This window comes from Panicum virgatum, chromosome 8N (assembly GCF_016808335.1).
Source record: "Panicum virgatum strain AP13 chromosome 8N, P.virgatum_v5, whole genome shotgun sequence".
NCBI classification, from domain to species: Eukaryota; Viridiplantae; Streptophyta; class Magnoliopsida; order Poales; family Poaceae; genus Panicum; species Panicum virgatum.
In genome coordinates, this window is record NC_053152.1 from 9,418,797 (window position 1) to 9,444,988 (window position 26,192).

Consider the following 26,192-nt stretch of genomic DNA (forward strand, 5'->3'; position numbering starts at 1 on the left):
CGAACAATCGATCTCACAGTAGAGCTGCGTATGTCAAGAGTATGAAAAAAATTTATGGGCAGTCTCATATTTGTTGATGCTGTGGTGATATCCAGCGATTGCATTCTTGGTCTTGCTTGCATGAAGGCGGGTCTAGTGGAGTGCTCTGCTGGAAGGGAAGATCTGTTGGCTGAGAGCCAAGAGTGTTAGGATCTCGTGTCTCCTTCAAGCGCATTGTTCATCCTTGTGGCGTTGCATACATGACCAAGTTTGGGGGGGGGGAGTCCTGATCGAACTTGGAATTCTTAGTCGAGTTGGATTCGACTTATTTGCTGTACTGGATTAGGTCATCCAGTTCATCCTCCGGATCAAAAGAGTACTCGGAGTCAGAATCGGTTAAGCCACCAATTTTAGAGTATGTGTGCTTTGGGTGAGCAAGAAGCGGGATGCCCATCTCTACACGGAGGGCGTTTTTGTTCATCCAATGTAGCCATGATTGAGTGGGAGTCAGTCCTTCATGCTCCTTAATCTAGAGTTTGTCGAAAATCGACTTGCTGGATTGTTCTGGAGCTTTGGATTTTTCCCTTTTTGAGCTTGGCCAGTTCCCAGAGAGTGTCAGCATTCTAGGGCGGTTGGGCCATAGCGTCCATGAACAGATCGATGCTGTCAGACCAGCCTTCAAGATCATCGAATGGTTCAAAGTTGTTGAGGTTGTTCATGAATTGATTAAAAGTCCTGATCGAATAAGGATTCGGCTGGTTCAGGAATCCGACTGTGAGCAGATTTCGGTGAAGTATTTTGAGATTTCCTAGAGAAAGACGGTCCCATCCGAACAAGTCGGGGGGTTTGTCCTTCCAGATCTCCCGCAGATTCCTCCTCTCAATTTCCACTTCTTATTCTGCAGAGTGCCTTCAGCCATCTTAATGCAGCTAACGAGCGTAGAATCTACTCGATTGACCCCTGGGAGTATATCACCCGACTGTTCATGTGGTGGGTTCAATGCCTCTGGGTTCTGCTGTGTTTTTGATGAGCAAAGAGCGGATTCTGCAAGTTTAATGCATCCCTCTATTGATCGTGAAACTCGATCTACTCCATCGAGTAGTTCTGGGTTGTCGATCTTGGGGCATTTGATTGACTTGAGATAAGTCAGGTATTTTCCGAGGGTTTCAGAAAATTGGAGATTTTCAGAATCAGAGTTTGTATCGGACTCAGCTAACTCGAGAATTCAAGTTGGAGTCGACACGTTTTCTGGACTATCCGAACTAAGTTTGGTGGAGCTTGCTTTCCGTCGAGTTCTGCGATCTTGCAGACGTCGGCGGATTGGAAAGCGGTTTTCGGTTTATGCGAGTTGGTCGTGACAAGGTGGCTGGAGAAGCCGCCCTATCCGTCAGCCGTGCAAGCCCAGGAACCGAAAACAAGGGTTGTGCCCTCAGACACATTGTTGGCGTCGCTTGATTCGGCCATCGAATTTGTCGATGAACTCGCCGAATCCCCTACCTGGCGCGCCAGCTGTCGGTGTTTACCGCCAAGCCTGCTCAGGGATACCCTTAGCAGTAAGGTTTGTAGGCAGAGATCGACTGCTCTGGAACTCGATGGTGCAAGAAACACAAAGATTTAGATAGGTTCGGGCCGCGAGTTGCGTAATACCCTACGTCCTGTGTGGTTGTTTGTATTGTCTTAGGTGTTGATGATGTTTTGATGGGGTCTCTGTCCGCCCTTATATATCCGAGGGGACAGGGTTACATGGAAAGTTATAGCCGGGTACAGTTGGAATCCTACTACAACTCAATCGGGTAGTTTTTTTTGTACTGCAACAGCTAGTTCTACGTCTATTCGGGTAGTTACAAGAGAGGTAAGGTACATCCATGAGCTATCCCTTATTCTAGAATATTCTATGCCTATAAGCAGTCCTGCTGCCCCGGGTCTGACAATAGTTATAGTTAATTAGAGGTAATATTGTCATTTTCTAGTACTATTAATATGTCTAAAAATTTCTAAACGAACAGTCTTTCTGGGTCGGAAGGAGTATACACATTCATCGACTTCTATTGATCACATAGTATATTTTATCATTAATACTCCCTCCTTCCTACATTCTTAGAGCAAATATTATGACCAGCGTTGAGCCGGCTGAGATCCTCGTGGCAGAAAGAGAAAGGAGGAGAGAGAGCGCCGTGGGCGGCTCGCGGAGCGCCCGCTCCCGGTCGGCGTATACGCAAAGCGCGTCTCTCATTGCCTGGCAGTCCCTATTGGCCATTAAATTTCAGCGGGACCCACCACCACCGTGCAGTCCTTACCGCCCGCTGCGGGCGAAATCATAGTCGTTGCTCTTAGGCGTAATCCAAGAAGGATCACACAGACCGAGGTTTGTGTTAATGCTGCGGAGGTTTGCATGGGTGCATGCAAACATCACTTCGATTCTAGGGAAAGCATGCATGGTCGCATGCATGTAGCCTGTTTTCCCCGCCCTGAAAATCTGCATGGCTTCCGCGATTTAATTCACCTCATACTGAGGATGATGATTACGCGAGTCGAACAGGAGTCCCGAGGGTGCGCGCCCTACTTCCTCCGTCCTCAAATGTAAGGCATTCTAGTATTTTTTCAACAGATTATGGAGAAAGAGAAAAGACTCACCTATCCCTAATTATTAAGTACAGAGACTCTATTTGAGTAATTAAATATATGCTAATTAAAGTATTGTGCTCTTTCCCATGCACCTCCCCCTACATGACTGTATGCACGTCTTTCTATTAGGAAAGATTCAAAAATAATGTACAATTAATATTATTTTATCCACTCTCAACTTAGAATGCCTTACATTTGAGTACAAAATTTGAAATCTACAATACCCTATATTTCAGGATGGAGGGAGTATATTGAAAGAAAAGCACAAAACGCTCATTCGCCTAAGAATCGAGGAAGAAGGGAGTCAATCAATAATTAAATATGAGTTTATCTATGAAAATGTGCAATGAAATTGTGTACTGAAACTGTGCATTAAGGCCAGTCTCAGTGCACAATTATCTAGATTGGAAATTAGGTAACTGTACTAGATGGATTTCATGGTAATGAAACTCTTTTCACATCTCATGAAACTCCATCCTTTTCTCTCCTTCTCGTATCAGTAAAATTAATGATATTTAATGTCATAAAACTTTTCATGAAATCCCCGTTGAAACTGACTTGAGACAAGTGGTTTCATTTCAATGTCAAAACTACTTTTGGTAATGAGTAAAGTCCATCACCGGTCTGTACTCTTGTTCAGATGTATCATCTCGGTCCCTAAACTCGCAAATCGATCGTTTAGGTCCTCAAACTTGTTCAGTTGTGTTATCCCGGTCCCTAAACTTAGAAATCACCCGTTTAGATCCTCAATCTTATTCAGTTGTGCCATCCTAGTCCTTAAACTGGGTTTTGAGTCTCATCTGGGTCAAAATAGGGTGATTTAAAAACTATATTAAAAAATAATTTATAACTTTTTTATATGAATTTATCTTCGAATGAAGATAAAGTTTATGTCAAAATTATAGCCCTCGACACAGTCTACAACTTTGTAGCTGAAAAGTTTGTTATTTGAAGTTGTTTAGTGTCCCAAAATTTAATTTTAAATTTTAAATTTCAAAATCTATGGACTTACAACAATATTTTGTGACCCTAAACGGTTTTAATTCAAAAAAAATTCAACTACAAAGTTATAGATCGCATCGAGGGCTACAATTTCGATATAAAATTTGTCTTCATTCGAGTTTATATGAAAAAATTATGAATTATTTTCTAATATAAAGTTTTTGAATCGTATTGTTTTGATCTAGATAAGACTCAAAATCAAGTTTAGAGATCGGGATAACACAACCGAACAAGTGTAAGGATCTAAATGAGTGATTCTAAGTTTAGGGACCGAGATGACACAGCCAAAAAAGTTTGAGGACTGACATAACTAGAAGAATAAGTTTGAACATCTAAATGGTCGATTTGTATGTTTAGTGATCGGGATGATATAATGGTACAAGTTTAGAGATCGACGATGGACATTACTCTTTAGTAATTGTGTCATGACCCTGCACTGAGATTGGTCTAAGGAGTAGTTAAACTAGCATTTTCTGCTCCATGATTCCCATGGTAAAAATAGCAAGGAGCGCGGACCGGCGGTGCATCGTCGACGTCGGCACGGTCTGTCCTCGTCTTGGTGCTCGGCCCCCGTGCACGACGTCCACCATGCGCGTTTCAACTTCTAATGCGAAAGCCATTACTACGGAAACGGAAGAGTGTTGATGAGCAGGACTCCTCGTTCCCCGATCCCATGGCTCCTGGGCTCCCCCGCCACCACTATATGAGAGACCGCACTTCGTCGTCGCATCTGCTCCGCCCGCCGTCGCCAACCACCAGGTGATTCGTGATTGTGATTCTCTTTGCGCGCTCCCTCGCCTGCTGTCTTTGCCGATTCAGTGTTCCGACTTCCGATCCGATTCAGTAACCTGTGCTCGTCGCCTGTTCCTCTCTCCCGCAGCAGCGCTGGTGCAGCACGGCAGCCACGCCCGCAGCCTGTACGACGGAATGCCTCCGGGGAGCCAGGAGGATGGGGCCGCTTCCATGGAAGCCGCCGACTGCGAGGACCGGATCAGCGCCCTCCCGGACGAGGTCATCCACCACCTGCTCGGCCTGCTGCCGGCGCCGGAGGCCGTGCGGACGTGCCTGCTCGCGCTGGTGCCACCACTGGAGGTCCATGCGCAGCCTCCGCCTCGCCGTGACCGACGGCCCGGTGCTGACCGCCGAGTGGCTGAACCGGTTCATGTCCCGCCTCCTGCGCGGCCCCCGCGCCCCTCTCGACTTCTGCGACATCTACGTCGATCTCGAGCAGTGCGACGACGTCACTGCGCTGGAATCCTACCGCTGGGTTCGGCAGGCTGTGGGCCAGCACCGTGCGCGGGTGCTAATGGTCGACCTGGAGCTCATGTGCAACATGTCCTCCTTCGCGCTGGCAGGGAAGCCTCTCGCGTCCAGGTACCTCACGAGGTTGGAACTCTGTTACGTGCTGTTGATGGACACGATTCTTGATTTCGCAAGATGCCCGGCCTTGGAGGACCTGATGCTGTTCACTTGCGACATCGAGGCTAAGAAGATTCATCGCCATCCTTGAAGCGGCTGTGGATCGATTACTGTAATTTCTGTAGGACGGGTTCCCGGACCCATATTTGTGCCCCAAATCTGCTCTCCCTAAAACTGCAGCACCTCGTGGGCACAAGCCCTGTGCTTAAAAGCATGCCGTTGCTGGAGGCGGCGGTTGTCACGCTTGACTGCAACCATTCCTATAATAATGATTATCCTTGTGAGAAAGGTGATGACAGAGGGGAATGCTGCGGGCTCTGTGATGGTTGTGTTGCCAGTGATGATCATAGTGGTGGTGGCATGCTTCTCCAGGGCTTGGCCAGTGCCACACGTCTCGAGCTGACGGTTCCCTTTGCCAAGGTAAACATGTATACCACTTCAACTAGAATGGGTTGGTTGCCCTTAATTACTTTGGCGTGGCAAGCTTATTTCAGATATATAGTTGGCTTTTATGAAATTATTCTTGTGGTCTTCTTGTTATATTAGTTAAGAACATGATAAGTCATTGATTACTCACTGAGCCATTATATATGTGGATAGATTTACACATAACTTCAGTCAGCATGGTATGCACATATACCGGAACTATACTCTAATGTATTTTCATCAATCTTTGATTTTTCATGCCTATAGGTAGTGCCAAAAACTACTGTTGTTCCAATGTGTCATTCTAGTGTGTAATTTTAACTTCTCTCAAATGCTGGCCTTAAGTGATGTTCTTTTGCTTTCTGTTCAGTTTACAGACACTACATATTACCCTGCATTTACTAAGTTAAAGACTCTGTTGCTCAATGAATGGTGTGTGGCTGCTGACTTCCGCGCACTAATTTGCATTCTCCAGCGCTCACAAATTCTTGAGAATCTCACTATTGAATTGAATAAGGTACACATTTTCTAGATAGTTAACTCATTTCTCAAAGTTATGTTGACTGATTGATTGTGGTGATAATTTTTATTTAAAAAACCAAAGGGGCTTAAAAATACAGCAGAATTGGAAGGGAACGAACATCCAATGGAGCAGCTGACTTCAATATCAGGAAACCTCAAGTTAGTGAAAGTCAAGTGTTTTGGGGTTGACGAGAGGGTTTCTAAAATTTCGAAGTTGTTCAGTGCTTTTGACATACAAGTTAATATCAATTAGTCTTGTGAAGAATCAGCATGTAAGTTATTTACTAGCTGCAATCTATACTTGTCTACGTTTTTGCAAATTATATTGACCATATAAACATCTGTGTGTGTGTGCTGAACAAAATGATGAACAGAAAAATAAATGAATTCGAAATAAGGATTGGCTTGAAAATTTAAATATAGGTGGCAATGAAAAAAACATGAAAGTCCTTGTTTTTCCTTTTTTTTTAAAAAAAAGAACCAGTCTGGTATGTTTTTTTCTAGTACATAGTTTGTTTCCTTATTTCTTACGGGTGTTAACTTCAAATATATTGGTTTGAGCTCAGAGTAGTGGTAGGATTATTCATGCTGTTGATGGTCATATTATCTTTTGTATCATTTAAATATATTGTACAATAAGTTTGTGTTCTAGATGCAGCTCTATTCTGTTTATAATGATCCCTATGGGTCTTTCAGAGTAATAAGTTAGTTGACCTTGTTCTTGTAGCTTCTACTTTTGCACTTTTGGTTTAATCTTTTGCACTATTGGATAGTTACTGTTTATTTTTTAAAAGTGAAGTTGTTACAGTTTTGAACCTCTAGTGATCATCTACAGAAACCTTATTTTTGGGAGACTCATGCTTCTAGGATCTATGCAATCTTCACATGTCCAGCCGTCCAGGACCAGGAAGCAAAGAGTGGACATTCTCGTCAACTAAAGTTTGAAATTGTGGTAGAAGTTCCGTATATTCACGGATGAAAAGGATGGGTAGTATAGCATTGTCATCGTTATTTTTGTCCATCCATTATGTAACTTGAACGCAGAGCTTCCTGTGTTATCTACCGCGGCAATAATAATGAGATAACAATCCAGCATGTTTAACTTCGCTTCATTTCAATGTTCAATCTTAGGATTTTTTTTCCTCTATCCTTGAATATTGAATGCTAGTTTTTAGATGGAATGTGTGGAACAAACAATATGGCCGTGCTTCAGGCCATGCTGATTCAAATATTAAATAAACTGGTGCATTTCTGTCTTACACTGATATCTGAATAATGAAAATATCCTATTTTACTTCATTGGTCCATGATTCAGTTATGTTTGCGCTAGGCCATTGATGGATCTTATATCTCTCGAGTATTCAGAAACCTAGGTTGACAAATGTGCAACGATAGCTAATTAATTTCATCTGCCAAGATGAAACTATAGAGTGCCAATTTCAGCAATGAACGATGTATGGATCCTCGAGAATGCTAGGGGCGTGATAATAAAAACACAAACAAAACTGATTCTTTTTTTTTTCCAAAATTTCTGTCGATAGATGAACTCTGCTGGAATTCGACATTTGATCATCACTTATCACGGCCAACACCCATCTGCTACCCTCCGATTACAAAAACCTCAGTAAATTAGATGTGAGTAAGCAATGATTAGTAAGATAATTACATGACCAAAACCAATATTATATGACACTAAACATTGTTAAACTGTGGTGGAGTTGATTTGAACCAAATGAAATATTTGGGACGAATTACACACATTTGCAATACTTGAGGGACCAAAATACATATTTCCTATTAAATTTTAACATTTTCCTATTAAATTTTATGTTGAGGGACAAAATAAAAAAATCCCGCTTGAGGATAAAAAATAAACAATTGTCTCTGTAAAAGAAAGCATTTAACATAAAATAAAAAAGATATGTAAAAATGAATTGCTATTCTTGCGTACGATAATATTAAATGAAAATTCGAAATTCCATCTTCACTTTCCGGTACAGGTGACCTTCCAGTTCTCAACTCATCCGCGGCGAGCGAGCGGCGGCGGCGGCCAGACAGAATGCGGCTGAAGGGGCACCACCACACTAAGGCCGTGTTTAGTTATTTTGCAAAAAAAAATTGCGATGGAATTTTACTAATTTGAAGTACTAAATAAAATCTATTTATAAAAAATTTTGCACAGATGGGTTGTAAATCGCGAGACGAATCTAATTATGCTAATTAATCTATGATTAATTAATAATTAGCAGATGTTTACTGTAGCATCACTGTTGCAAATCATGAATTAAGTAGGCTCATTAGATTCGTCTCGCGATTTACAGCCCATCTATGTAAAAAGTTTTGTAAATAGACTTCATTTAGTACTCCATGCATGTATCGAAACATTCAATGTGATGTTTTTTTTTGCGTTTACGGGGTTTATGGAGTGGTAACTAAACATTAAACATGGCCTAAACAATCCGCGTTCCTTCTCTGATCCCTCCCCCCTCCCTCCCTCCCTCCCTCGTTTCAGTCCCCACGCAGCTGTGCACCCAGATGCCTCGTAGAGAGGACGCACACCACATGTTCGACGGAATGCGGCTGAAGCGGGGCAAGAACAGCGAGGCGTCCACCGCGTGGAGCGGCGCGGACCGCATCAGCGGCCTGCCGGAGGGCGTCCTCCACCACGTGCTGTCTCTCCTCCCGGCGCACGACGCGGTGCGGACGTGCGTGCTTGCCCGGCGCTGGCGCCACCTCTGGAGATCCGCGCCGGGGATCCGCATCACCGGCGTCAAGGGGTGGCGCGACGCCGACCGGTTTGTCGCCTTCGTGGACCGCCTGCTGAGCCTCCGCCGCGGCCACGCGGCGCCAGTGGAGTCGTGCAGGATGAAGTTCGCCGCGGGCGACTTCGACTTCGACTACTTCCTGCTTGCCGAGAAGCAGCACGTGAGTCACTGGATCAAGGAGGCCGTGCGCCTAGATGTCCGGGTGTTGCAGTTATCCTTTGCCGAGTTGGAAAGCTTCTGCCTGCCTGATCTGCATCTCGTCTGCCAGCACCTCGTGAGGCTAGAGCTTTCCTGCGTTGATGCCAACGACAGCATTCTTGATTTTTCAGGCTGTCCCGCACTGGTAGCTCTGAGGATGAAGTACTGCTTCATAAATGCTGACAAACTGTTCTCTGCATCCTTGAAGCAACTACGGATGATTGATTGTGAATTCCCGAGAAACCGTACCAGAATTTCGCTGCCAAGTCTTATTTCACTGGAGCTAACTCGTTGCCATGGTTGGACTCCTCTGCTTGAATGCACACCATCCCTAGAAACGGCAATTGTCAGCCTTGCTCGTGACTCTGAGGACTACTGTGCTAACAATGGCACCATTTGTGGTGATGGTTCTTGTGAGAGTTGCCAATATCATTACGGATTTGATGATAACCGCAACAACTGTGTGTTCCTCAAAGGTCTGTCAGAAGCTACACACGTGGAGTTGTCAGCTTATCATGGTGTGGTATGCTCACAACCTTGAACCCACTTATCTCATATTGTTGTTCAGTTGTTATCTCTTCTGAGGTAAATTTAGTCAATCAACAATGCATTGTCAAATGAAATTCACACAGAAGCTGTATGCTAAATTGCTAATGTGTGTTACACTCTGTTCATTCTTCAACCCATTGTATCAATAATTCAATCAAAAGTTCTGGTTCTAGTATTCCTGAAATTTTAACTAAAATACTTAATTTGTCTAGCTGTTATCTTTTATCTGATGTTAATTTCAGCATGGCTCATTCGATATGGAAATTATATTCTTATTTTATCAGATACATGTACAGAAAAAGATAGGGGTCTATATTTTTCTCATTTCTTCCTTGTTAGTTTGGATTTCTAAGTTTATGTAACAGATATTCACCAAGCATATATTTGTCACTGGAATTATCGAGTTCCTGATCTGATCTGGCTCCTGTACATGTTGCCTAGTTTGTTTTCAACAGGGATTTAAAGTGGTGCCCTACTTTTACCAAGTTAAAGACTTTGCTACTCCATGAGTGGTGTGTTGCTGCTGATAACAATGCATTGATTTGTTTCCTCCAACATTCGCCAGCCCTGGAAAAGCTTACTCTTCGACTTTACATGGTATGAATTTATGATATCTAGTAGTTGATGTCTTATTGAACTTACCATCCATGATTGATTATTGATCTGTTTGGAAAAATATCTGTTTCCTGTAGCCATCCCAATATCTATTGGAAACAAATGGAAGATACAACCCATTGGAGCTTCCATTTGCATCCCATCATCTTAAGATAGTCGAAATCAAATGTGAAGAGGTCAATTGGAGGGTTCACAAAATTTTGAGTAGCCTGAGTACCTATGGCATACCACTGAATCACATTAGGATTCAACAAACTAATAGAAGTTCTGGATCTGGATGTAAGTCAAACTCTCGGTACTCTATGTTTGTTCTCCGTATATGAGTATATCCTCTATTTCCAAGCAGAATGAGAATATCAAAACCAATTATTAGAAGAATGTGAATGTTAGGAAATGTGTGTGGCAGAAAGATAGGTGAATGCACAATCACTTTATGAGCCTCTTGCCTGTTGGAATTTATTTAGTTAGTTCAAATTGCTCTTCAGCTTCTACTCTTGAAACCAAGCATCAGTACAGGTGATTGTTATCCTTTGATTCATTTTAGTTGAATGCCATCTTATATTCAATGAAATTATGCTTCCTCTTGTGATTGTTGCGTATTACTAGTTTATTAGTGTGAAACACAGTTGTTGCCCCCTATAGCCCTGTTATTGTTCTGTTATATCTCATATTTGCTAAGATTTCTTGCCAAAATGTAAGCAACATTGCATCATCTTATTGTATTAGTGTTTTCTGAAGTTGAGAATATTTCAATCTTTTTTTACATGCTTAATACTTATTGGTTCCTTTTGAGTTGATTGTGCCTTATCATCATTTCCTTGTAGATGTCAATTTGGTTTGCACTGGTTTGAGCTTCAACTAGAGGTATGAAATATTTTCCTTTTACATGGATATTGTTTCATGGCTTTGGTTTCACTTGTCATTATTGTTTGTACAAGATATATTCTATCCTGATTTATTCCAATGTTCTCTTGTGTTGATAAGATTTAAATAGTTGGCAATTCAGACATACTCAATCCATCTCTTGAAAAGTGCAATTCTAATTTTTAAGACAGATTAGTGCTAATAGCAAATGACTATAATCCCCTTTTAATTGGACGGTTCCATCAGTTTAGGCCTGCTTATCGGTGCGGTGTACCGGCTCTTGGTTTGTGCAGCCATAAATGGTGGCATGCACATTGATTAAGTTGATTAGACAGCATGCAAGTACATTATAAGGCATGCTGCAAAAGGACGATGGCTGGACGTTAGATTTGCCATGACACAATTGATTGATCTCCAGCAAACTTGTGTTCTTTACCCTTGCAACCGAACGTGAGCATGTATATATGGAGGGTTGTATCAGAGGCACATCTATGTGCCAGAGGGGGGGGGGGGGTCAGATGTCATCTGAAGTTATCCATTCATAGATATATTTTTTTGAAAATTTTGTTTGTTGAAATTTTTTCCCTGTATTTCTGTAACTTATGAAGCCATAGAAACCTCACAAGTCTCAAGCAGTATTCCGGTAGTCTTTGTACAGATTGCAGCCTCACGCAGAGTGGAGAAGATTTTGAAGCTCGCGACAAATGGGTCTACTATATATCTCTTGATTATTCAGAAATGCATGTCGGAGTACACTCACAGCCATGAGGCTGTTGTCCTCTGAGAATGCCGCTATCTAGAGGTGCAAATAAGTGCCCCTTAGAGTATCCATTGCCCCCTCTTTAATTCAAAAAATTGTACTAATTTCTCAAATTGAGCTCCCACTCTGAAAAATTAGTACAAACTTTTGAACTAAAGAGGGGCGGTGGATATTCTTAGGTGCACCTCTTTGCACCCCTACCGCTATCGCATCTGCTCCAGCCACTCGGATATATGATCTCATAGGAATCCTTGGCTAATGTATGCAAGACGACATTGATCTATACCGAGTACACTGAGCACTGTACTTGTCACAACAATGACCCTGGATATTGTGATGAGGATTCTCGTGTGAATCTTTGGCAGTTACAACGGCAGTGTGGGCTGTGTGCTTCTGACAGGTCTGGCAGCTGCTAAAATTGACATATGCCTCTGCAGCGGCACTACTTATTATCCTCATTAACAGTGAGTCGTTTTTCCCCGCTGGAAAGACCATCCTTATTATGGTGCCATACTCTCGGAACATCAGTGTGTAACCTACAAACCCAAATCATTTTTTTTATCGAACACGGAGGAGAAACCCAAATCATTTCATGTACATGTCTTCCTAAATTACGCAAGCCTTCGCCGTCATTATGGAGCGCAGGGACCAAACCCAAAATGTAGCTAAAATCGAGATGTCTTCAATAGAATTCATCTTGCGATTCCTCAGTTTTGAGCAGTCTCAGCAGTAAATCAGGTATGACTGAAGCACAACCAATTAATTCTTAGCTAAACTAGGCGCTTCGGCAAACGATCATAGATTTCCTCAACCGGTTGACCCATCAATGGCAATATCCTCAACAGGTTGACCCATCAACGGCAATATCATCCTTTTGCATCTCAATGTAACGCCCCAAGTATCAGCATAGCCGGAGGTCACTACTAAAAGATATTAAATTGCGCAAACCAGTCCTGGTTTGCGCACCTTCTATCATTTTTAGTCCCCATTCCATTGGCCTGACCCTCAGATGGAGGGTGACAACGGAGCGGCGTAGCTACGAGGGATGGTATGGATGTGCAACGGCCATGGCTCTTTGGCGACCATGTTGTTCAATGGTGGTTCTAGTCAGCGATTGGTGCTCGTTCTCCAGCTTGTACCTTATCTTCTGAAAGTGTATGTGTCACTGATGTCCGGGTGTATCTTTTCCTCCATTTTTATTGCTGAAAATCTTGTAATATTTTGACCTACCCAAGGTCCATTAATGAAATTCAGGTGGGGATCCCCCCGACCCTAAAAAAAAAGATAATAAATTGCACTAAGTATAAAAAAGTATAGTAAAATTTCGACAATCTCCCCTATAAATTCTAACATCCACGGGCACTCAAATCATAATAACAATAAGATGGTATAAATGAACAGTATCAAGAACTTCACATTAACCAACATGACCAAACAAACTTAAGCGACATCCAGACAACAACATGACAGTCCTCAAAGAGGAATGAGATATCCAGGTCTAGTTATTTATTTTAATTATTAGCAATAAGGTGTGTGCATGCTAATTATGAAGTGGCTACTCCCATCCCATGCATACTTGATCATCGAATACCTAAAAATCAAATAAACACAAGAGTGAGTAAAAATACTCAGTAAACACGGCTCGGAACCGGAAGAGCGACTGCAAATATATGAACAGTGGAAATCCAGCATCAATGAAACAACAATGAAACAGTAGTTTCTATGTCAAACAGACGTCACCTAAAACTTCCTTTGCATTTATGGAAAAACCGAATAAGTGGGTCCAGCACTTATTCACAGAAACCTGAACATAAGAACCAGATTGCAGGACTGGTGTTTATACAAACCTCCCGGCACTTGAATAATATGAAAGGAAGCACATGAAGCTTGGACATTTGGTAGAACCAGAAATTATGGCATGAGAATTGAAGAAATTGACTTATGAAATAAAGACATCAAATAAACATCTCCCAAGGGCAGCAAGATGGTCACAAACATATTCCCACATCAAAAGGTTTGTCATTGTACTTGCCTTAACCTTGTCGAGAATCTGGCGTCACACGCTCGCCACTAGAATTTATCAAACCTATGAAATAAACCACCCTGAGGAACTAGTTCATATCGACTAAAGGCCTATAAACTCGCATAAATCCCGAGCTAAAAGCCTAAACCGCTAACTCACACAATTTCTGAAAATTTGACTAATTCTCTGAGTTACTCGCTGTCTAGCCCATAACTTTTGATTCGCTACACCAAATGCAGTAAATAAATACATCTTGAACATCTACAGAGAATTTCCTACAATTTTCATTACTGCACCCTGGGGAATTCGGTCTCTAAATAAGTCGAAAATACGTGAACATAATTCTGCATCTGCATTTAACCTTGTCTAACAGCAGCACTGTTTTGATCAATACTTCTAAACCACTAATCGGAATTGAGTGAAACTAGAGCCATTGGAAAGATAATGAGGAAACCTACAACTTTCGTATCATTGAGATGTTGAAATTTTGGGCCAGTTGATACCAGATTTAGACACAAGATTACTGCATGAATCACACTATTGGGAAAACAACTTCAACTACCAATGGATAAATCCCAAAATCCCTGTACGAGGGTGTACAGACCAATGAGGATTACCTGAACAACAGAGATCAAGAAGTCGTGAGGATTTTTTTTTAAATCTTGGAAGGGGCTGGTCGTCCCCCCCCCCCCCCCCCCCCTGCTTCATGCACCTCCCCCTGGATGCCTGACTTCTCTGTCCTTACCCTGGCGTACATGCAATTGGAGATTACTCCAGCAGTCCAGGGGAAACAAAAGGAGCAAAGATCATGCACACCCAACAGATGTAAAACCGTTATAGGTGCTAGCAAAAAGGAGGGAAACAGCAGGAGCAACTCACCCTTATGGTTGGAGTGGTTGCAATGGCCGTCCAAGAGTAGGGCAGCAGATTGCACGGAGAGAACCGAGGGCGGCGGTGCTGGGGAGGTGACAGCAAGATGGAAGAGGATGAATCAACCATGGAACAGGAGGCGGAATAGGAGGGGTGGCGCAGGAAAAGAAAGGACCGAGTCTAACAGAGGAGAAAAGAACCCTAGACACATCAGACAGTGTATTGGCTTGCCACGGACTAATCCGTTACCGGAACTTGGTATGTGAGTAGTAAAATGGATTCGTTTCGACGAGCTCTACGTAACTGTGGTCTCTGATAGTTCATACGACCAAAGATTCAAAAAGTCAACTTTTGGTCAACTCTCCAATCTTCCTCGACTTGAATTAAAAAAAATTCAGGTTGATCCATCAACAGAAAGATCATCACGTGTGATGTACCGACCCAAATGTAATTACCATGTTAAGCATTGCATCTTAAGCATTTTGTTAGCATTCATAAAAAATTTGTGTGTTTATTTGAATGCATTTGAATTTAATTTTGAATTATTGATACATTTGGAATTCATGCTTTGTAAAGCAACATGCCTATTCATTATATGACATGTTGGGAGTTATGACGGTAAAATACTAGTTTGAAAAACTTAAATTTAAGTGATTTTTCTCGGATTTTAGGAAACCATCTTGCAGCCAAACAGCTCAGTTGAACACCGAAAACTAGCATTCCAGGAAGAATGTTCATTTCAAATCTACAATAGCTTTTCTACCAATTCCAAGCAAAATGGATCGCTCTTGATTTCTAGTATCAGCACAAAAATTGGTGGATTTTTTGAAGGTCTAGAAAATTAGTTTTAGAGTTTGGAGCAAAGAAAGAAGTTTATTTACACAACTGGCATGTTAGGAGATTTGTTCACCGGACTGTCCTCTTTTTCCTCGCGGACTGGCCACGAGACCGGATCTTTGCAAAGAATTCATGCCACATATCCCTACCAGACCCCACCCCACCCGACCTCCACCTCACCCATCGCCTCCTCCCCTTCCTGCTACTCTCTTCCCCGACACAGAAGCTTTTCTCCCTTCCCTTGCTCTCTCCCCCACCATGTTATGGAGGAATTACTCACATCTTCTCACCAAATCCACCACATCCTTGTCGAATTTCGACAGAGGACCAGCGAAAGACGACGCCGACGAGCTCCTCCACCACCTCAACCCCTTCTTTCTCGCCGGAGACTAAGGAGAAGGTCATTCCCAAGCTTCTCCTTCATCTTCCCAAGCCCTCAAGGATGAACTCGACCCGATCTACACCAACACCGCCCTACTCCAACAAGTGGCTTCTTGTTCATGTTCTTCTACATGCACTGCCTCCATCTGGCCCATCCTGGCCGTTGGTTCTGTTGTATATAGACGATTTATTTCCAATACCTGGTAGTAGGCTAGGATTCTCCTGTGTCCTCTCACCATGGCGGCTCATGGCACCGGCACCGGCGGCAACACCCCAACCGAGACCACCGGCATCTCTGACGACATCATCCATTGACTGCAAGACCTAATGGTCGGCACTGGCGACGCCACCACCCAGCAGGGCGCCCTGCTGCTAACCAGCCCACCAACACCGGCAGCGGCCCTACGGGCTCCCGCGCTGGCGGCGGCGAACAACGCCGTCTGCGTGACCTCCACCGCCCGGACCGGAGTTGTCACGGCCCCCAGCTCTAGCAAGGGGGCGATGGCTACTAAGCTCGATTCCCTGAGAAGACGTCGGCTCCCCCGAATGTTTTGGTGTCCTATGGCGGACGTACCCACCCCCATCGACGGTCAGGGCTTTGTCATTTAGATTCGCGCCGACGTTTGAGGTGACGGAAGAATAGCCAACGTTTGATGCCACGCGCGTAGGAAGTCAAAATGGGAAAATGGGCCGGCAACTCCTTTTCACATTGGTTGTTCTCACCGAACAGGTTTTAAAAGAATTACTTTATTAAGTTTTTTTAAAAAAGTCTATATTCGAGGCTTAGCCTGCAAGCTTTCAGCTTCGAATAGGCGAGGATAAGGACACGACACCAGCGCTGTTTTGTAGCTGGATTTATACGAGTTCTTTCCTCGCGCTCTCCTCGTTAGAGCAATCCCCATGGATTGCGATGCGTCCAGTTCAATTCGACGTTGTTTAACTGAGGTTTCACTAGAACAAGAGGGAATCAAGAATATAGATCTAGAATTGGGAGTAGCAGAGATGATTCGGGACAAATTTGTGGGAGGTGATTCAGGTCAGATTGAAGGAAATGGACAGGAGGGTGGAGACTCTGGAGCAGAGGAAGCTGAACTTGCATTGGAGGCTGGTAATGTGATCACCGAGCGACGGATAGGTTGGACGAGGTTAGTACATCTACATTGTTTCAAATTTCGGATCTTCGTTTTTTTTTGCTCGATCGTTTGTTATATTCAGGATCCAAATTTCGTTGGTCTTGTAGGAAATCAGCTAGGGAAGGCCCGTCCGCGCGGATTGCTATAAACGAGGAGAGTGCGATTACAAGGGCACTGAGCCAAGCAGCTAGGAATCGAGGATCTCCAATTTTCCAACCTCTGGAGGGTACATTATTCAGTAGTAGTGAAGAGGCGAGAGATTTCTTTAATCTTTATTCATGGGAGATTGGGTTTGGAATCCGTTATGGTCTTAGCAACAAGAATAATAAGGGGTACACAACCAGGCAAGATATTGTTTGTTCTTGTGAGGTTAGTGTCGATTCAGCTCTCTTTTTTTTGCTCTTTTTTATTTTCCCTTCTTTTGCTGGTGTTATATTATTGGTAATCATTCATTGTATGTTTTTAAATCATAAATAATTAAGCATTGGGACAAATTTGTCAGGGATCACCGCGAACCTAGAATTGTGCGTCTATCAGGACTGGATGTAAAGTTATGATAAGGCTGCTGAGAACAAGTGATCATGGGTCGTACATTAGTCGAGTTAGCACAAGCCACAACCACAAATTATCAGAGGGGTATGCAGAGAAGAAACAGTGGAATTCTCACGGCATGATTGATCCGAGCACTAAGTATTTCATCAAGAAACTTCGAGACAACAATGTCAGTATTGGAAGGGTTTGCAGCATTATTGGTGTCACAGATAGTAGTGCTATGAATCCAGTTCGTAAAGAGACCATCAGGTCACTCTGCGCGAAGGTAGCAAGGGAAAATATGGCTGATGACATTGGTAAAACTGTCAAACTTTTACGGGAAATGAAAATCAAAGATCCACTGATGGAAGTGAGGTTCAAGGTTGATGAGCAGGGCACAGTTAAATCTATGCTTTGGTGTACTGGAAAGAATAGGATGGATTACAAGAACTTCGGTGATGTTGTTACATTTGATACAACCTATCGTACCAATTTGTACAGCTTGCCGTTTGGAATTTTTATTGGTGTTAATTGCCATTTTCAGTCAATTATTTTTGGTGGCGTTCTTTTGTCTACTGAGACAGCAGAAGACTTCCAATGGGCATTTCAAAATTTCATCGAGATAATGGATGGATCAGTTCCAATAACTGTGCTGACAGGTGAGTTAAGTTCACACAAGTATGGGGGCCTGATTGCATAATTTTGATGCATTTTTTTGTATGGAAGTATGTTGTATGTAGTACTATGTGACTTTTTCTAGTGATTTAGTTTGATTTTTTTAGCTCGGTGCTTTTTCTGGCTTGAATGATGTGTAGATCAATGCGCGGCAATGGGAAAGGCAATTCGGACTATATTGCCCGGGACACATCATCGATGGTGTCGTTGGCATGTCTTGAAGAGTGCTAAGAAGTTAGGGAAAGTTATTGCGAGACACAAGCAATTCAAAAGTGATTTCTATAATCTCATCACCAATGAGACATGTGTTGATAATTTTGAATTGTCGTGGAAGAAGTTGATCATAAAGTACTGGTTTGTGAAGAGCAAGTATATGCTACGACTTTACAAGCATAGGGAAAAATGGGCCAAACCATACTTTATGAGTGTTTTTTGTGCTGGTATGACGAGCACGCAAAAGGAGTGAAAGTGCAAATCACATGCTTAAGAGGCATATTCAGAAGGCTGCGCCTATGCACCTGTTTGTAAGCAAGTTCAATGAGTTCCTTTGTGATCGGACAGAGCAAGAGGCTCGGGGGCAACATGTAACAAAAATGGTAAGTAAATTGTGTATCCCTTTTATCATTCTCCATTGTTATTAGGCAAATGTATCCATCTTTTTCGTTTTGGACTTTTTCTGAATTGATTAATATACATTGTTCAGGTTACAAGGAAAATGAGGGTAGGGGCTCCGATTGAAGAGCATGCTGATTTAGTGTATACTCGTGCAATGTATGAGAAATTTTATGATGAGTTATTCGAGGCTGGGAAGTTTTGTGTTCAGAGGGAAGATGACAATGACAGGTTCATTGTTTCCCCTGCGAAGTTGAGCTCAGATGGTGTACAAAAAAATATGTTGTTACTCTGCACGGAGAGGATTTCATGTCTTGCCAGTGTGGTCTGTATGAGCATCTTGGTATGCTGTGCCGGCATGCTTTAAAGGTAATATGATTTACTCCTTTTTTGTGTGCTTAAGTACATTGTACTTTGCTGCAATTATTAATGGGAGAGTTATTTTTCTCTCGTTGATATATATGTGTGTTTGTATAATCTTTCCCTTATTTTTCTGTTCCAGGTTTTGTTACATTTGGATAGGCAAGAAATTCCAAAGTTTAATATAATGAGAAGATGGACAAAGGAGGCGGTTGTTTACAAAGCTCATGGAGAACAAACTGATATAGCTTCAGATGCAGACCAAATGAGGAAGAAGGCTTTGATGTTGCAGACTCTTCAAATTGTGCATGGACCTTCACCGGTGGATGAGCAGATGTTCAAGAATGCTATGGAAGCGTTGAGGCCCGCTGACCGAACGCAGCGGGAGGATCCACCATTTGATGGACAGTATCAGTGTAGTTTGCATGATGATGCTGGGCCGGTGCCTTTATCGTGCCCTCCAAGGACAATGAAGGGTGGTCGACCTCCTAGTACTGGGCTTAATGCTTGGCTATCGAGGAAAGACAAGAAAAGGACTCTTGACTCTTCACTGAGGGATCCAATTTCCGAAGATTGGCCAGAGGAAGAGATGCCTCGTAGCAAGAAGACCCAGTGCTTAAAAGATATCTGAATGTTTCTTAACCAATCACAGTATCATTGATGCCAACAAATGTTTACATTAGCAGTAGCCTGGTGGCAGTACATTGGTGTCTAAAATAAATAGTTTGCGCATTTTATTCGATGATGCTCATCATAAACCAAGTTTATGAACAAATTGTAGCACGGATTAACATTATGCCGTCCGATTTCTAATACTGCTGTAATATATTCTTAAGTTGCATTGTTCAATTGTTGTTGGTGTAATCAACCATCCCCTGATTGACATGATGTCGCTGCACTGATGTTTTTACTGGATGTCTGTGCGGCTCCTCTTGCAAGCTGACTGAATTTGTGGGCTTGGGGTAGTGTCATACTTTGCTGCGTCCGTAGGCTGTGGAGATGGTGTCATCAGTTGGTCAACTGCATTTATTCTAAGATGGCATTTTGATGCAGTAGCAGACCATTCAATTGGTCTCCATTTGTTAACCTTCCTTCAGGTTGCTGGGCGGTTGGTGGGGTAACATCAAATTGTATTTGGAAAGCCCTGATGTAGTGTTGCGAAGATGGAGTCTCTGTATCTGCAATATTTTTTAAGTGAAACCAAGTTAGTGTGTGTGAAATTCAAATAGTTACAATACATGATCGCTGAATATGTTGTTCAAAAGATTGGTATTTGCTTTGTTTAGAATAATGCACAGGGGTTTTCTCGCCTCTAAGCAACTGTGTAACAGCGTTTCCCGAGGGCCTTGGATGTTGCATAACTGAAGTTGCTGAGAGAGGCTCGGCTGCATTCATCTGGTTATTTCCAGCCACAGAGTTGCTTGCAGCATTGACAAAATTTTGGAATGTTAGGACCAATTTGTAATATAATATGTCAATGGTAATGTGATATCAAGGTTTATAGCTTTGTACCTGATTTGATTGAATGGAATGTTGTCAGCAGTGTCCCCAGTTTGTTCATTAATTTTTGAGGTGGCTGTACCTGTAGTGATTGTGTGAATTGGGTGTTGCTCACTGGCAGGGAATTTCTGCATATGTGTAGCTATAGTCAGAAATATGCTTTTCATTATTTAAATTTTTTTTTACCATATAGCTGACAAAAAAGTTTGGAAAATGTAATCTACATGGTTATGTACAGCAGTTTGTTATATTTACCATATGTTGTGTACAACGGTGAAATAAAGTTTGATCTTCCATATGCTTTATCTGCTGTATTGATAAGTTGGAGCAAAATGTAGTTGCTTCTGATGGTAATTTTCGGAAAGAAGAGTGATTGGAGTAGCACCAACGCATGAATACCAACTGTTGTTTGGCACATGGAAATTGAGTTAGATTTTATATGGTTTATAAGTGCAGAACTGATGTTTTTATTTGGAACTAAGTACTTACGTTGAGTAAGGGAAGGCATCCATCCAAGTAAATGGTTGAAGTCCCAGTATCTTGCCGGAGTTGCCCTTGCAGGGATTTCGATGCTGACAGTAATCTTTCTACTGTAAATCCTGCCCAGTCTAAACCACCTTTGTATTTTCTATCTGACAAAGAAAGCATAACTGTAGGGGGGAGTGCAGGCATTGATGCTGGTTTTGACACAGGTGCCAAGAATGTGGATACGGTATACATGATTAAGGAAATAGTGAATGCTCTTTCTTCCGTTTCAGACAATTGCTCAATGCCGTGAAGTGATAATAGTACAGTGCGTGCTCTAGCTAAACTGTTTGATGATTTTGCGTAGCCAATCGACATTGCTTTTGCAAGGTTCTTAGTATCTAACTTTTGCGAAGCGTGCACTGATCTAGTGACAGGTAAGTTTCCTGAAGGCAAGCCTAAGAATGACAATGCTTCATTTGCGCCTATTGGAATCTCTATACCTGGTTCGATGCATATAGTTGATCGATCATAGTTTATCGATGACAGCAGCCATGCAGACAAAACCCTATTGGGATCATACTTCAGTGGTGCATCCGAAAGAAACCCAAGTCCGATTTGTTCGGTCAGTATTTTCTGCTTGCTCTTGAACCCCGGCAATATTTGAGCAAGCAGCAGAGGTCGGTTCTTGGAGCTGCAGAATTTGCCTTGTATTGATCCGCTAATGTTGTGGGGGATGCTGTGCGATGCTGCTTCTTGACGGAGGGAAGTAATCGTTGGGGGTTGCATGCCGAAGTTGCTAGCCGCTTGTATCTGATAGAAATCGAAGTCCCGCATCAGTTTGGCTGCTTGTACTTAAATGCAAGCTGCGAAGGAGGAGTATTGCGGTGTGTATTTCATTTGATTCAGATTTTATAGCGACCATACCTTGGCTCGGGTGGATTTTTCTTGAAGTATGTACTGCCTTTTCTGTCCCCTTTTGGAAGCTTTGTTGCCTTGGACAGTACATCATGCTGTTTATATAGCGTGCGGCGATCGTGATTGCCGTCTGCGGCACGCAACCACTTGCCATTCTTGTGCTCGAAGGTATAAGAAAGTGCTTACCCATTAAGAAAGTTGGCCCAGGTTTTTGTTAAATTTCTTTCTGATTTGGGCGTGGCCAGGCCTCCACACTTAGGGTATAAATTCCTCTATTGTTTTCTAATCCCTATCGTTGCTATGATCCCTTTGCGTTGTATTTGTAACGGATAAAATATGCATATATCAAGCGCCCAAAGGTTTTATGGGTGGATTGTACATGGGAGAGTAGAGACAAGCTAGCATGAACTGAAAGTTCGAATATATAATACATTGTTTTCAGCTGGAAATACGGTCTTAGGTACGGGAATTGTAACGGTTACATCAGAGGTCTATTTATTACATGAGAATTTGTGGGGGTGGGGGGGGGGGGGTACACCACAGTGATAGTTCTTAAGTTCATAATTAGATATATTGCTGACGACGAAGAGTCTTTCCCATTTTTTCTCTGTCTCATCTTCTGATCTCTTCCAGTTGGTTCAGTTCTCCTGGTAAGCTTCGATCTGTAGAATCCGGTATAATATTACTTTACACTTGTGTTTTGAACTAAACATTGAAGTTAGAGTTACATAATGAACACAGTTTACAAATTTTCAAAAGCATGAGTTGTAAAATTATCATATATATATATATATATATATATATATATATATATATATATATGTAAATTCCATAGTAACTTTAGTTAGACAGATAGTTTCATTTAAAATATTATGTTGTTTTGCTTTGGTGGGGGCAGTATTAGCTAACCTGGTAAGCAAAGGTCCGCATATGCACTGTCAACGTCACCTTGTCACCAGCAAGTCTCCTGACTAGATCTCCAATTAATGGCCCTGGACCCTCAGCTGAACTGAGAACTGCATCGGTGATACCCAAAGATTGCATGAGTGAGCCCAATCCAGAAAACGAAACATTGGTTGCATCCATTATCTTCATCCCAGTTGATTTTACTACTTCAACCTCTTGCTCTACACTCGCTATCTTGTTCTCCATGTGTGCAAGCATGTCATATGTCAAATCTCGTATAGTTAAGTTCGCAACTGCTTCAATATGTGTGAGTGTTTTCACCATCACATTGACCCTGGCGGCATATTGTGTTTCTGCAGGTTCACCAAGAATTGTCACCCCAGAATAACTGAGTCTAAGGATTGATTGGAAAGTTGTTTGCCCAATTTGGTGGGTCTGGACGGTTGGAACTCTGCCATTAACAGTCCGCATGACCCGTTCAAATATGAACTTTATTATGAAAAATGAGGCGTCCTTGTCAAACTGCATCGAAAAAATATTAGGGTGAAATAGTAAGGGGCGTTACGAAAGTTTCTGGGATGCAATGTGTCCAGTGAATAATTGCTTTTGCTGTTTGCGAAATCTATTGCCCAATATGATGAAATGGCCATGTTTGTTGGAAATTATTCAAGTTCTTTGAGATGTGCATGACAGGATGTTGTTTTCGATTTGTCTAGATTACTTGCCTGTGGCACGGTCATGCCGTGGAGGAAGGAAGCAGCGTCTGAAGTGATGGTTGGAGGTGCTATGATATTAGCAATGGTATCTTCTGCTTCACGGAATGCTGCTGCTGTCGGGTACACTATAGCCCCAAGATCATCAAACCATTTGGTTCCTAGTTGAGGAGCAGCAGAAGAGTTTGTCAAAATTCCAATAAGTGTGAGACGGTATGCATTTCCTGCATCACGTAAGCTTCTATATTTGTTTAAAGCATCTTGCAGCTGTGATCTGGCATGCATGAATGGTCCATTCTTCATAATCATTTTGGTGTAGCTGAAATCTCCGATGTATCTACCCAAGGCAGCACGAATTGCTACAATGCCGCTGATTAGGGTTCTGTTAAAGCTCAGCATTGTGTCATTTGAAGCTTCACCGGACACAACTAATTTAGTTGTGTCATTATCATCGTCTGGCTGCTTTTTCTGAAAGCAGATCTCGAACATGGTGCCATTGCTGCCTTGTGGGTTTTCATAAATCTCCAGGCTTCCTTCACCAACTCCTCCAAATATCGGCCCCATCATTTCAAGCCCCGTGAAGAACTCAATGGTGTTCATGCTGCCTGTATCATTGTCAAATCAGGTTTTGCAAATTAGAGCTTTTTTTGTAATTAATAATCGTTGGTATCAGTAATTGGAGGCTCAATATGTACCCCATATATTAAGGCACATACTGTCTTTTTTATTGGCAATTCTAACCATTATGGTATATGATCTGTTATGAAATTGTAATAAATCATCTATGCGACTATGAAAATTTAATAATATTAAACATATATATAAACTACAGACATTTGTCTTTTATAGGTACTAATGTCATGTAAACCCCCAGTGTTCATGTAAAATTGGCACTTTTGCCATTATCAAATAATATTATCTAACCTATTAGATTTATATATCCATCATCCAATTGTAACATCATAAAAAAGGCTAAAATTAATGTCAAGTATTATCAAAAGTATATTGTTATAGTAATTGTTATTTTGAGCCATGGAGAAGCTTCGCAGCTGATGTAACTCATGTTTAGTTCGAAACAAATTTATCACGCCCAAGCTCGTTTGCTCGAAACAAACTATACTGGAACAGGGTCTTCTTTTTTGTCTTAGGTGGACTGGGTAGTTTTTTTTTGCGTGCTTTGCATAAGGGCTCGCACTTCTTGTAGCACAAAGTGTGGATTTTGTATGGGTTGGGGGGGGGGCTTGGGATGGGGGACCGTGGTTTTGGCTTATTCAGTCGCCTGAAAGTGAACCTGCTATCACTCTCCAACCTTTTTGTCTAAACTTTACCGTGCGCCGTCTTTTCTTTTTGCGTCGCTTTCCTTAATCATCTACTGCGCTTTTGGACCACAAGAAAATGGAGCACACTTTTACAGTTGGGACGTTGGGACTGAAGAATCCTAACAAAGGCGCTAAACATTTTGTAAATGCCAAAGTGGAAGCTGAGCTGCGCCAGAATAGAGTCGTTACCTCGGCGGGGGAGCTTTGGCCGCTGTCGAATATGTTGGGCTGATCCTGCTGCTGATGTGCTCCGGAAGCAGTCGAGGCAGAGGAGATAAGGTTTGCTGTAGCGCGATGGCTTGTGCTGGGGGGGGGGAGTCCTGGGGGCGAAGGGGTGAGCTTGGAGTGGGCAAGATGGTTCTGGATGCAAGCGGATAAGGTTGTGGGTGCTAACAGAGCACAAACGTTCATCCACAAGTCCTCTATATATTTATCTCAGCTCACAGGTACAGCGCATGATCAAGGCGAGTGGAATGGCTAGCGGCGTCGGAGAGTCTTGCCGGCCGCAGCGTGCCGCGGTCGAGCCCCGTGGCATGCGTTTTGTTTAGTCCTTTTTTCTTTGTTGCTCGTCTTTTACTCTCACTTTTGAAATTTGGTCAGCTGTATTTTGGGTATGCATTTAAATTAATTAGTATGTTATTATTTGTGTTACTAGTTAAATCTTTTTGTAGGTGGAGTCTTAATTTTGTTAGTTGGTGTGCTAACAAAGATTATTTACCTTGAATTTGCTTCAATGTAGTGTTGCTATTCCCTAGTTTATGTTTACGATAAATGGTGCTGCTTGGCTTAAAATTAAACGTTTCTCAGCCCTCTTCAAGTCTGTGGCTTTTAATAAACGAATCAATTATTATGGAACGCAAATGGATTCATCAGCATATGCAGTTTTGAGTGCGCAATCAACATAAGCCTAACATCACATGCAATCAGGAAAATAGGAATATATATATATATATATATATATATATATATATATATATATATATATATATATATATATATATATATATTGTGTACTGCTGTTGCTGTTGCTCGCACAGTATACAGTTTTTTAAATAGTGAATACATGACAGTTCTGATACTCAAGAATACATAGTTATGGCCTTTTTAGTAGCTAGGGTGCTAATAGGCCGCTGGAATTCAGACGAAATAACATAAACTATCCATTACGGACTAGTCTTTGCTTACTTCCTGACATTAGCCAATTCAGAGTTGCATAAGATAGATA

At 42.2% G+C, this 26,192-nt stretch overlaps 4 protein-coding genes across 11 annotated transcripts; all 4 read left to right on the forward strand.

Moving 5' to 3' along the window:
* The first annotated feature begins 4,119 nt into the window (after positions 1–4,119).
* Positions 4,120–7,091, forward strand: LOC120686813. 4 transcript variants are annotated; one of them, XR_005680386.1, is made up of 5 exons: positions 4,120–4,365; positions 4,487–5,445; positions 5,822–5,968; positions 6,056–6,245; positions 6,809–7,091. XR_005680386.1 is itself a non-coding variant. In XM_039969022.1 (4 exons), the coding sequence occupies exons 2-4, from the start codon at positions 5,239–5,241 to the stop codon at positions 6,224–6,226; spliced, it is 525 nt and encodes a 174-aa protein (XP_039824956.1). In that variant the 5' UTR covers positions 4,120–4,365; positions 4,487–5,238; the 3' UTR covers positions 6,227–7,091. The 4 variants fall into 4 exon arrangements, 1 of the variants encoding a protein (XP_039824956.1); XR_005680385.1 differs by having other exon boundaries at positions 6,841–7,091; XR_005680384.1 differs by having other exon boundaries at positions 4,490–5,445; positions 6,056–7,091.
* A 1,368-nt stretch (positions 7,092–8,459) lies between these two features.
* Positions 8,460–12,100, forward strand: LOC120686211 (FBD-associated F-box protein At5g56370-like). Of its 5 annotated transcripts, none has more exons than XM_039968389.1 (5): positions 8,460–9,459; positions 9,927–10,082; positions 10,178–10,379; positions 10,925–10,964; positions 11,612–12,100. In XM_039968389.1, exons 1-4 carry the CDS (start codon positions 8,509–8,511, stop codon positions 10,960–10,962), a joined length of 1,347 nt encoding a protein of 448 aa, XP_039824323.1. In that variant the 5' UTR covers positions 8,460–8,508; the 3' UTR covers positions 10,963–10,964; positions 11,612–12,100. The 5 variants fall into 5 exon arrangements, 4 of the variants coding, with proteins under 4 accessions (XP_039824323.1, XP_039824322.1, XP_039824325.1 ...); XM_039968388.1 differs by having other exon boundaries at positions 11,623–12,100; XM_039968391.1 differs by lacking the exon at positions 11,612–12,100 and adding an exon at positions 11,211–11,601.
* Positions 12,101–16,569: 4,469 nt separating this feature from the next.
* On the forward strand, positions 16,570–18,399 carry LOC120686279. The gene is made up of 4 exons (XM_039968479.1): positions 16,570–16,980; positions 17,076–17,337; positions 17,471–18,158; positions 18,315–18,399. Exons 1-3 carry the CDS (start codon positions 16,736–16,738, stop codon positions 17,486–17,488), a joined length of 525 nt encoding a protein of 174 aa, XP_039824413.1. The 5' UTR covers positions 16,570–16,735; the 3' UTR covers positions 17,489–18,158; positions 18,315–18,399.
* A 484-nt stretch (positions 18,400–18,883) lies between these two features.
* LOC120686197 lies at positions 18,884–19,811 on the forward strand. The gene is made up of 2 exons (XM_039968373.1): positions 18,884–19,155; positions 19,289–19,811. The coding sequence occupies exons 1-2, from the start codon at positions 19,096–19,098 to the stop codon at positions 19,775–19,777; spliced, it is 549 nt and encodes a 182-aa protein (XP_039824307.1). The 5' UTR covers positions 18,884–19,095; the 3' UTR covers positions 19,778–19,811.
* Positions 19,812–26,192: the final 6,381 nt, after the last annotated feature.

Bases quoted from the DNA above. Each gene is read 5' to 3' on its own strand.
- LOC120686813 (XM_039969022.1), top strand. From the start codon at position 5,239: ATGCCGTTGCTGGAGGCGGCGGTTGTCACGCTTGACTGCAACCATTCC. The intron at 5,446-5,821 runs GTAAACATGTAT...CTTTCTGTTCAG, and splicing joins TGACGGTTCCCTTTGCCAAG to TTTACAGACACTACATATTA. The intron at 5,969-6,055 runs GTACACATTTTC...AAAAAACCAAAG, and splicing joins TCACTATTGAATTGAATAAG to GGGCTTAAAAATACAGCAGA.
- LOC120686211 (XM_039968389.1), top strand. From the start codon at position 8,509: ATGCCTCGTAGAGAGGACGCACACCACATGTTCGACGGAATGCGGCTG. The intron at 10,083-10,177 runs GTATGAATTTAT...TGTTTCCTGTAG, and splicing joins TTACTCTTCGACTTTACATG to CCATCCCAATATCTATTGGA. The intron at 10,380-10,924 runs GTAAGTCAAACT...ATTTCCTTGTAG, and splicing joins TAGAAGTTCTGGATCTGGAT to ATGTCAATTTGGTTTGCACT.
- LOC120686197 (XM_039968373.1), top strand. From the start codon at position 19,096: ATGTCTTGCCAGTGTGGTCTGTATGAGCATCTTGGTATGCTGTGCCGG. The intron at 19,156-19,288 runs GTAATATGATTT...TTTCTGTTCCAG, and splicing joins TGTGCCGGCATGCTTTAAAG to GTTTTGTTACATTTGGATAG.
- LOC120686279 (XM_039968479.1), top strand. From the start codon at position 16,736: ATGGATTGCGATGCGTCCAGTTCAATTCGACGTTGTTTAACTGAGGTT. The intron at 16,981-17,075 runs GTTAGTACATCT...TTGGTCTTGTAG, and splicing joins CGACGGATAGGTTGGACGAG to GAAATCAGCTAGGGAAGGCC.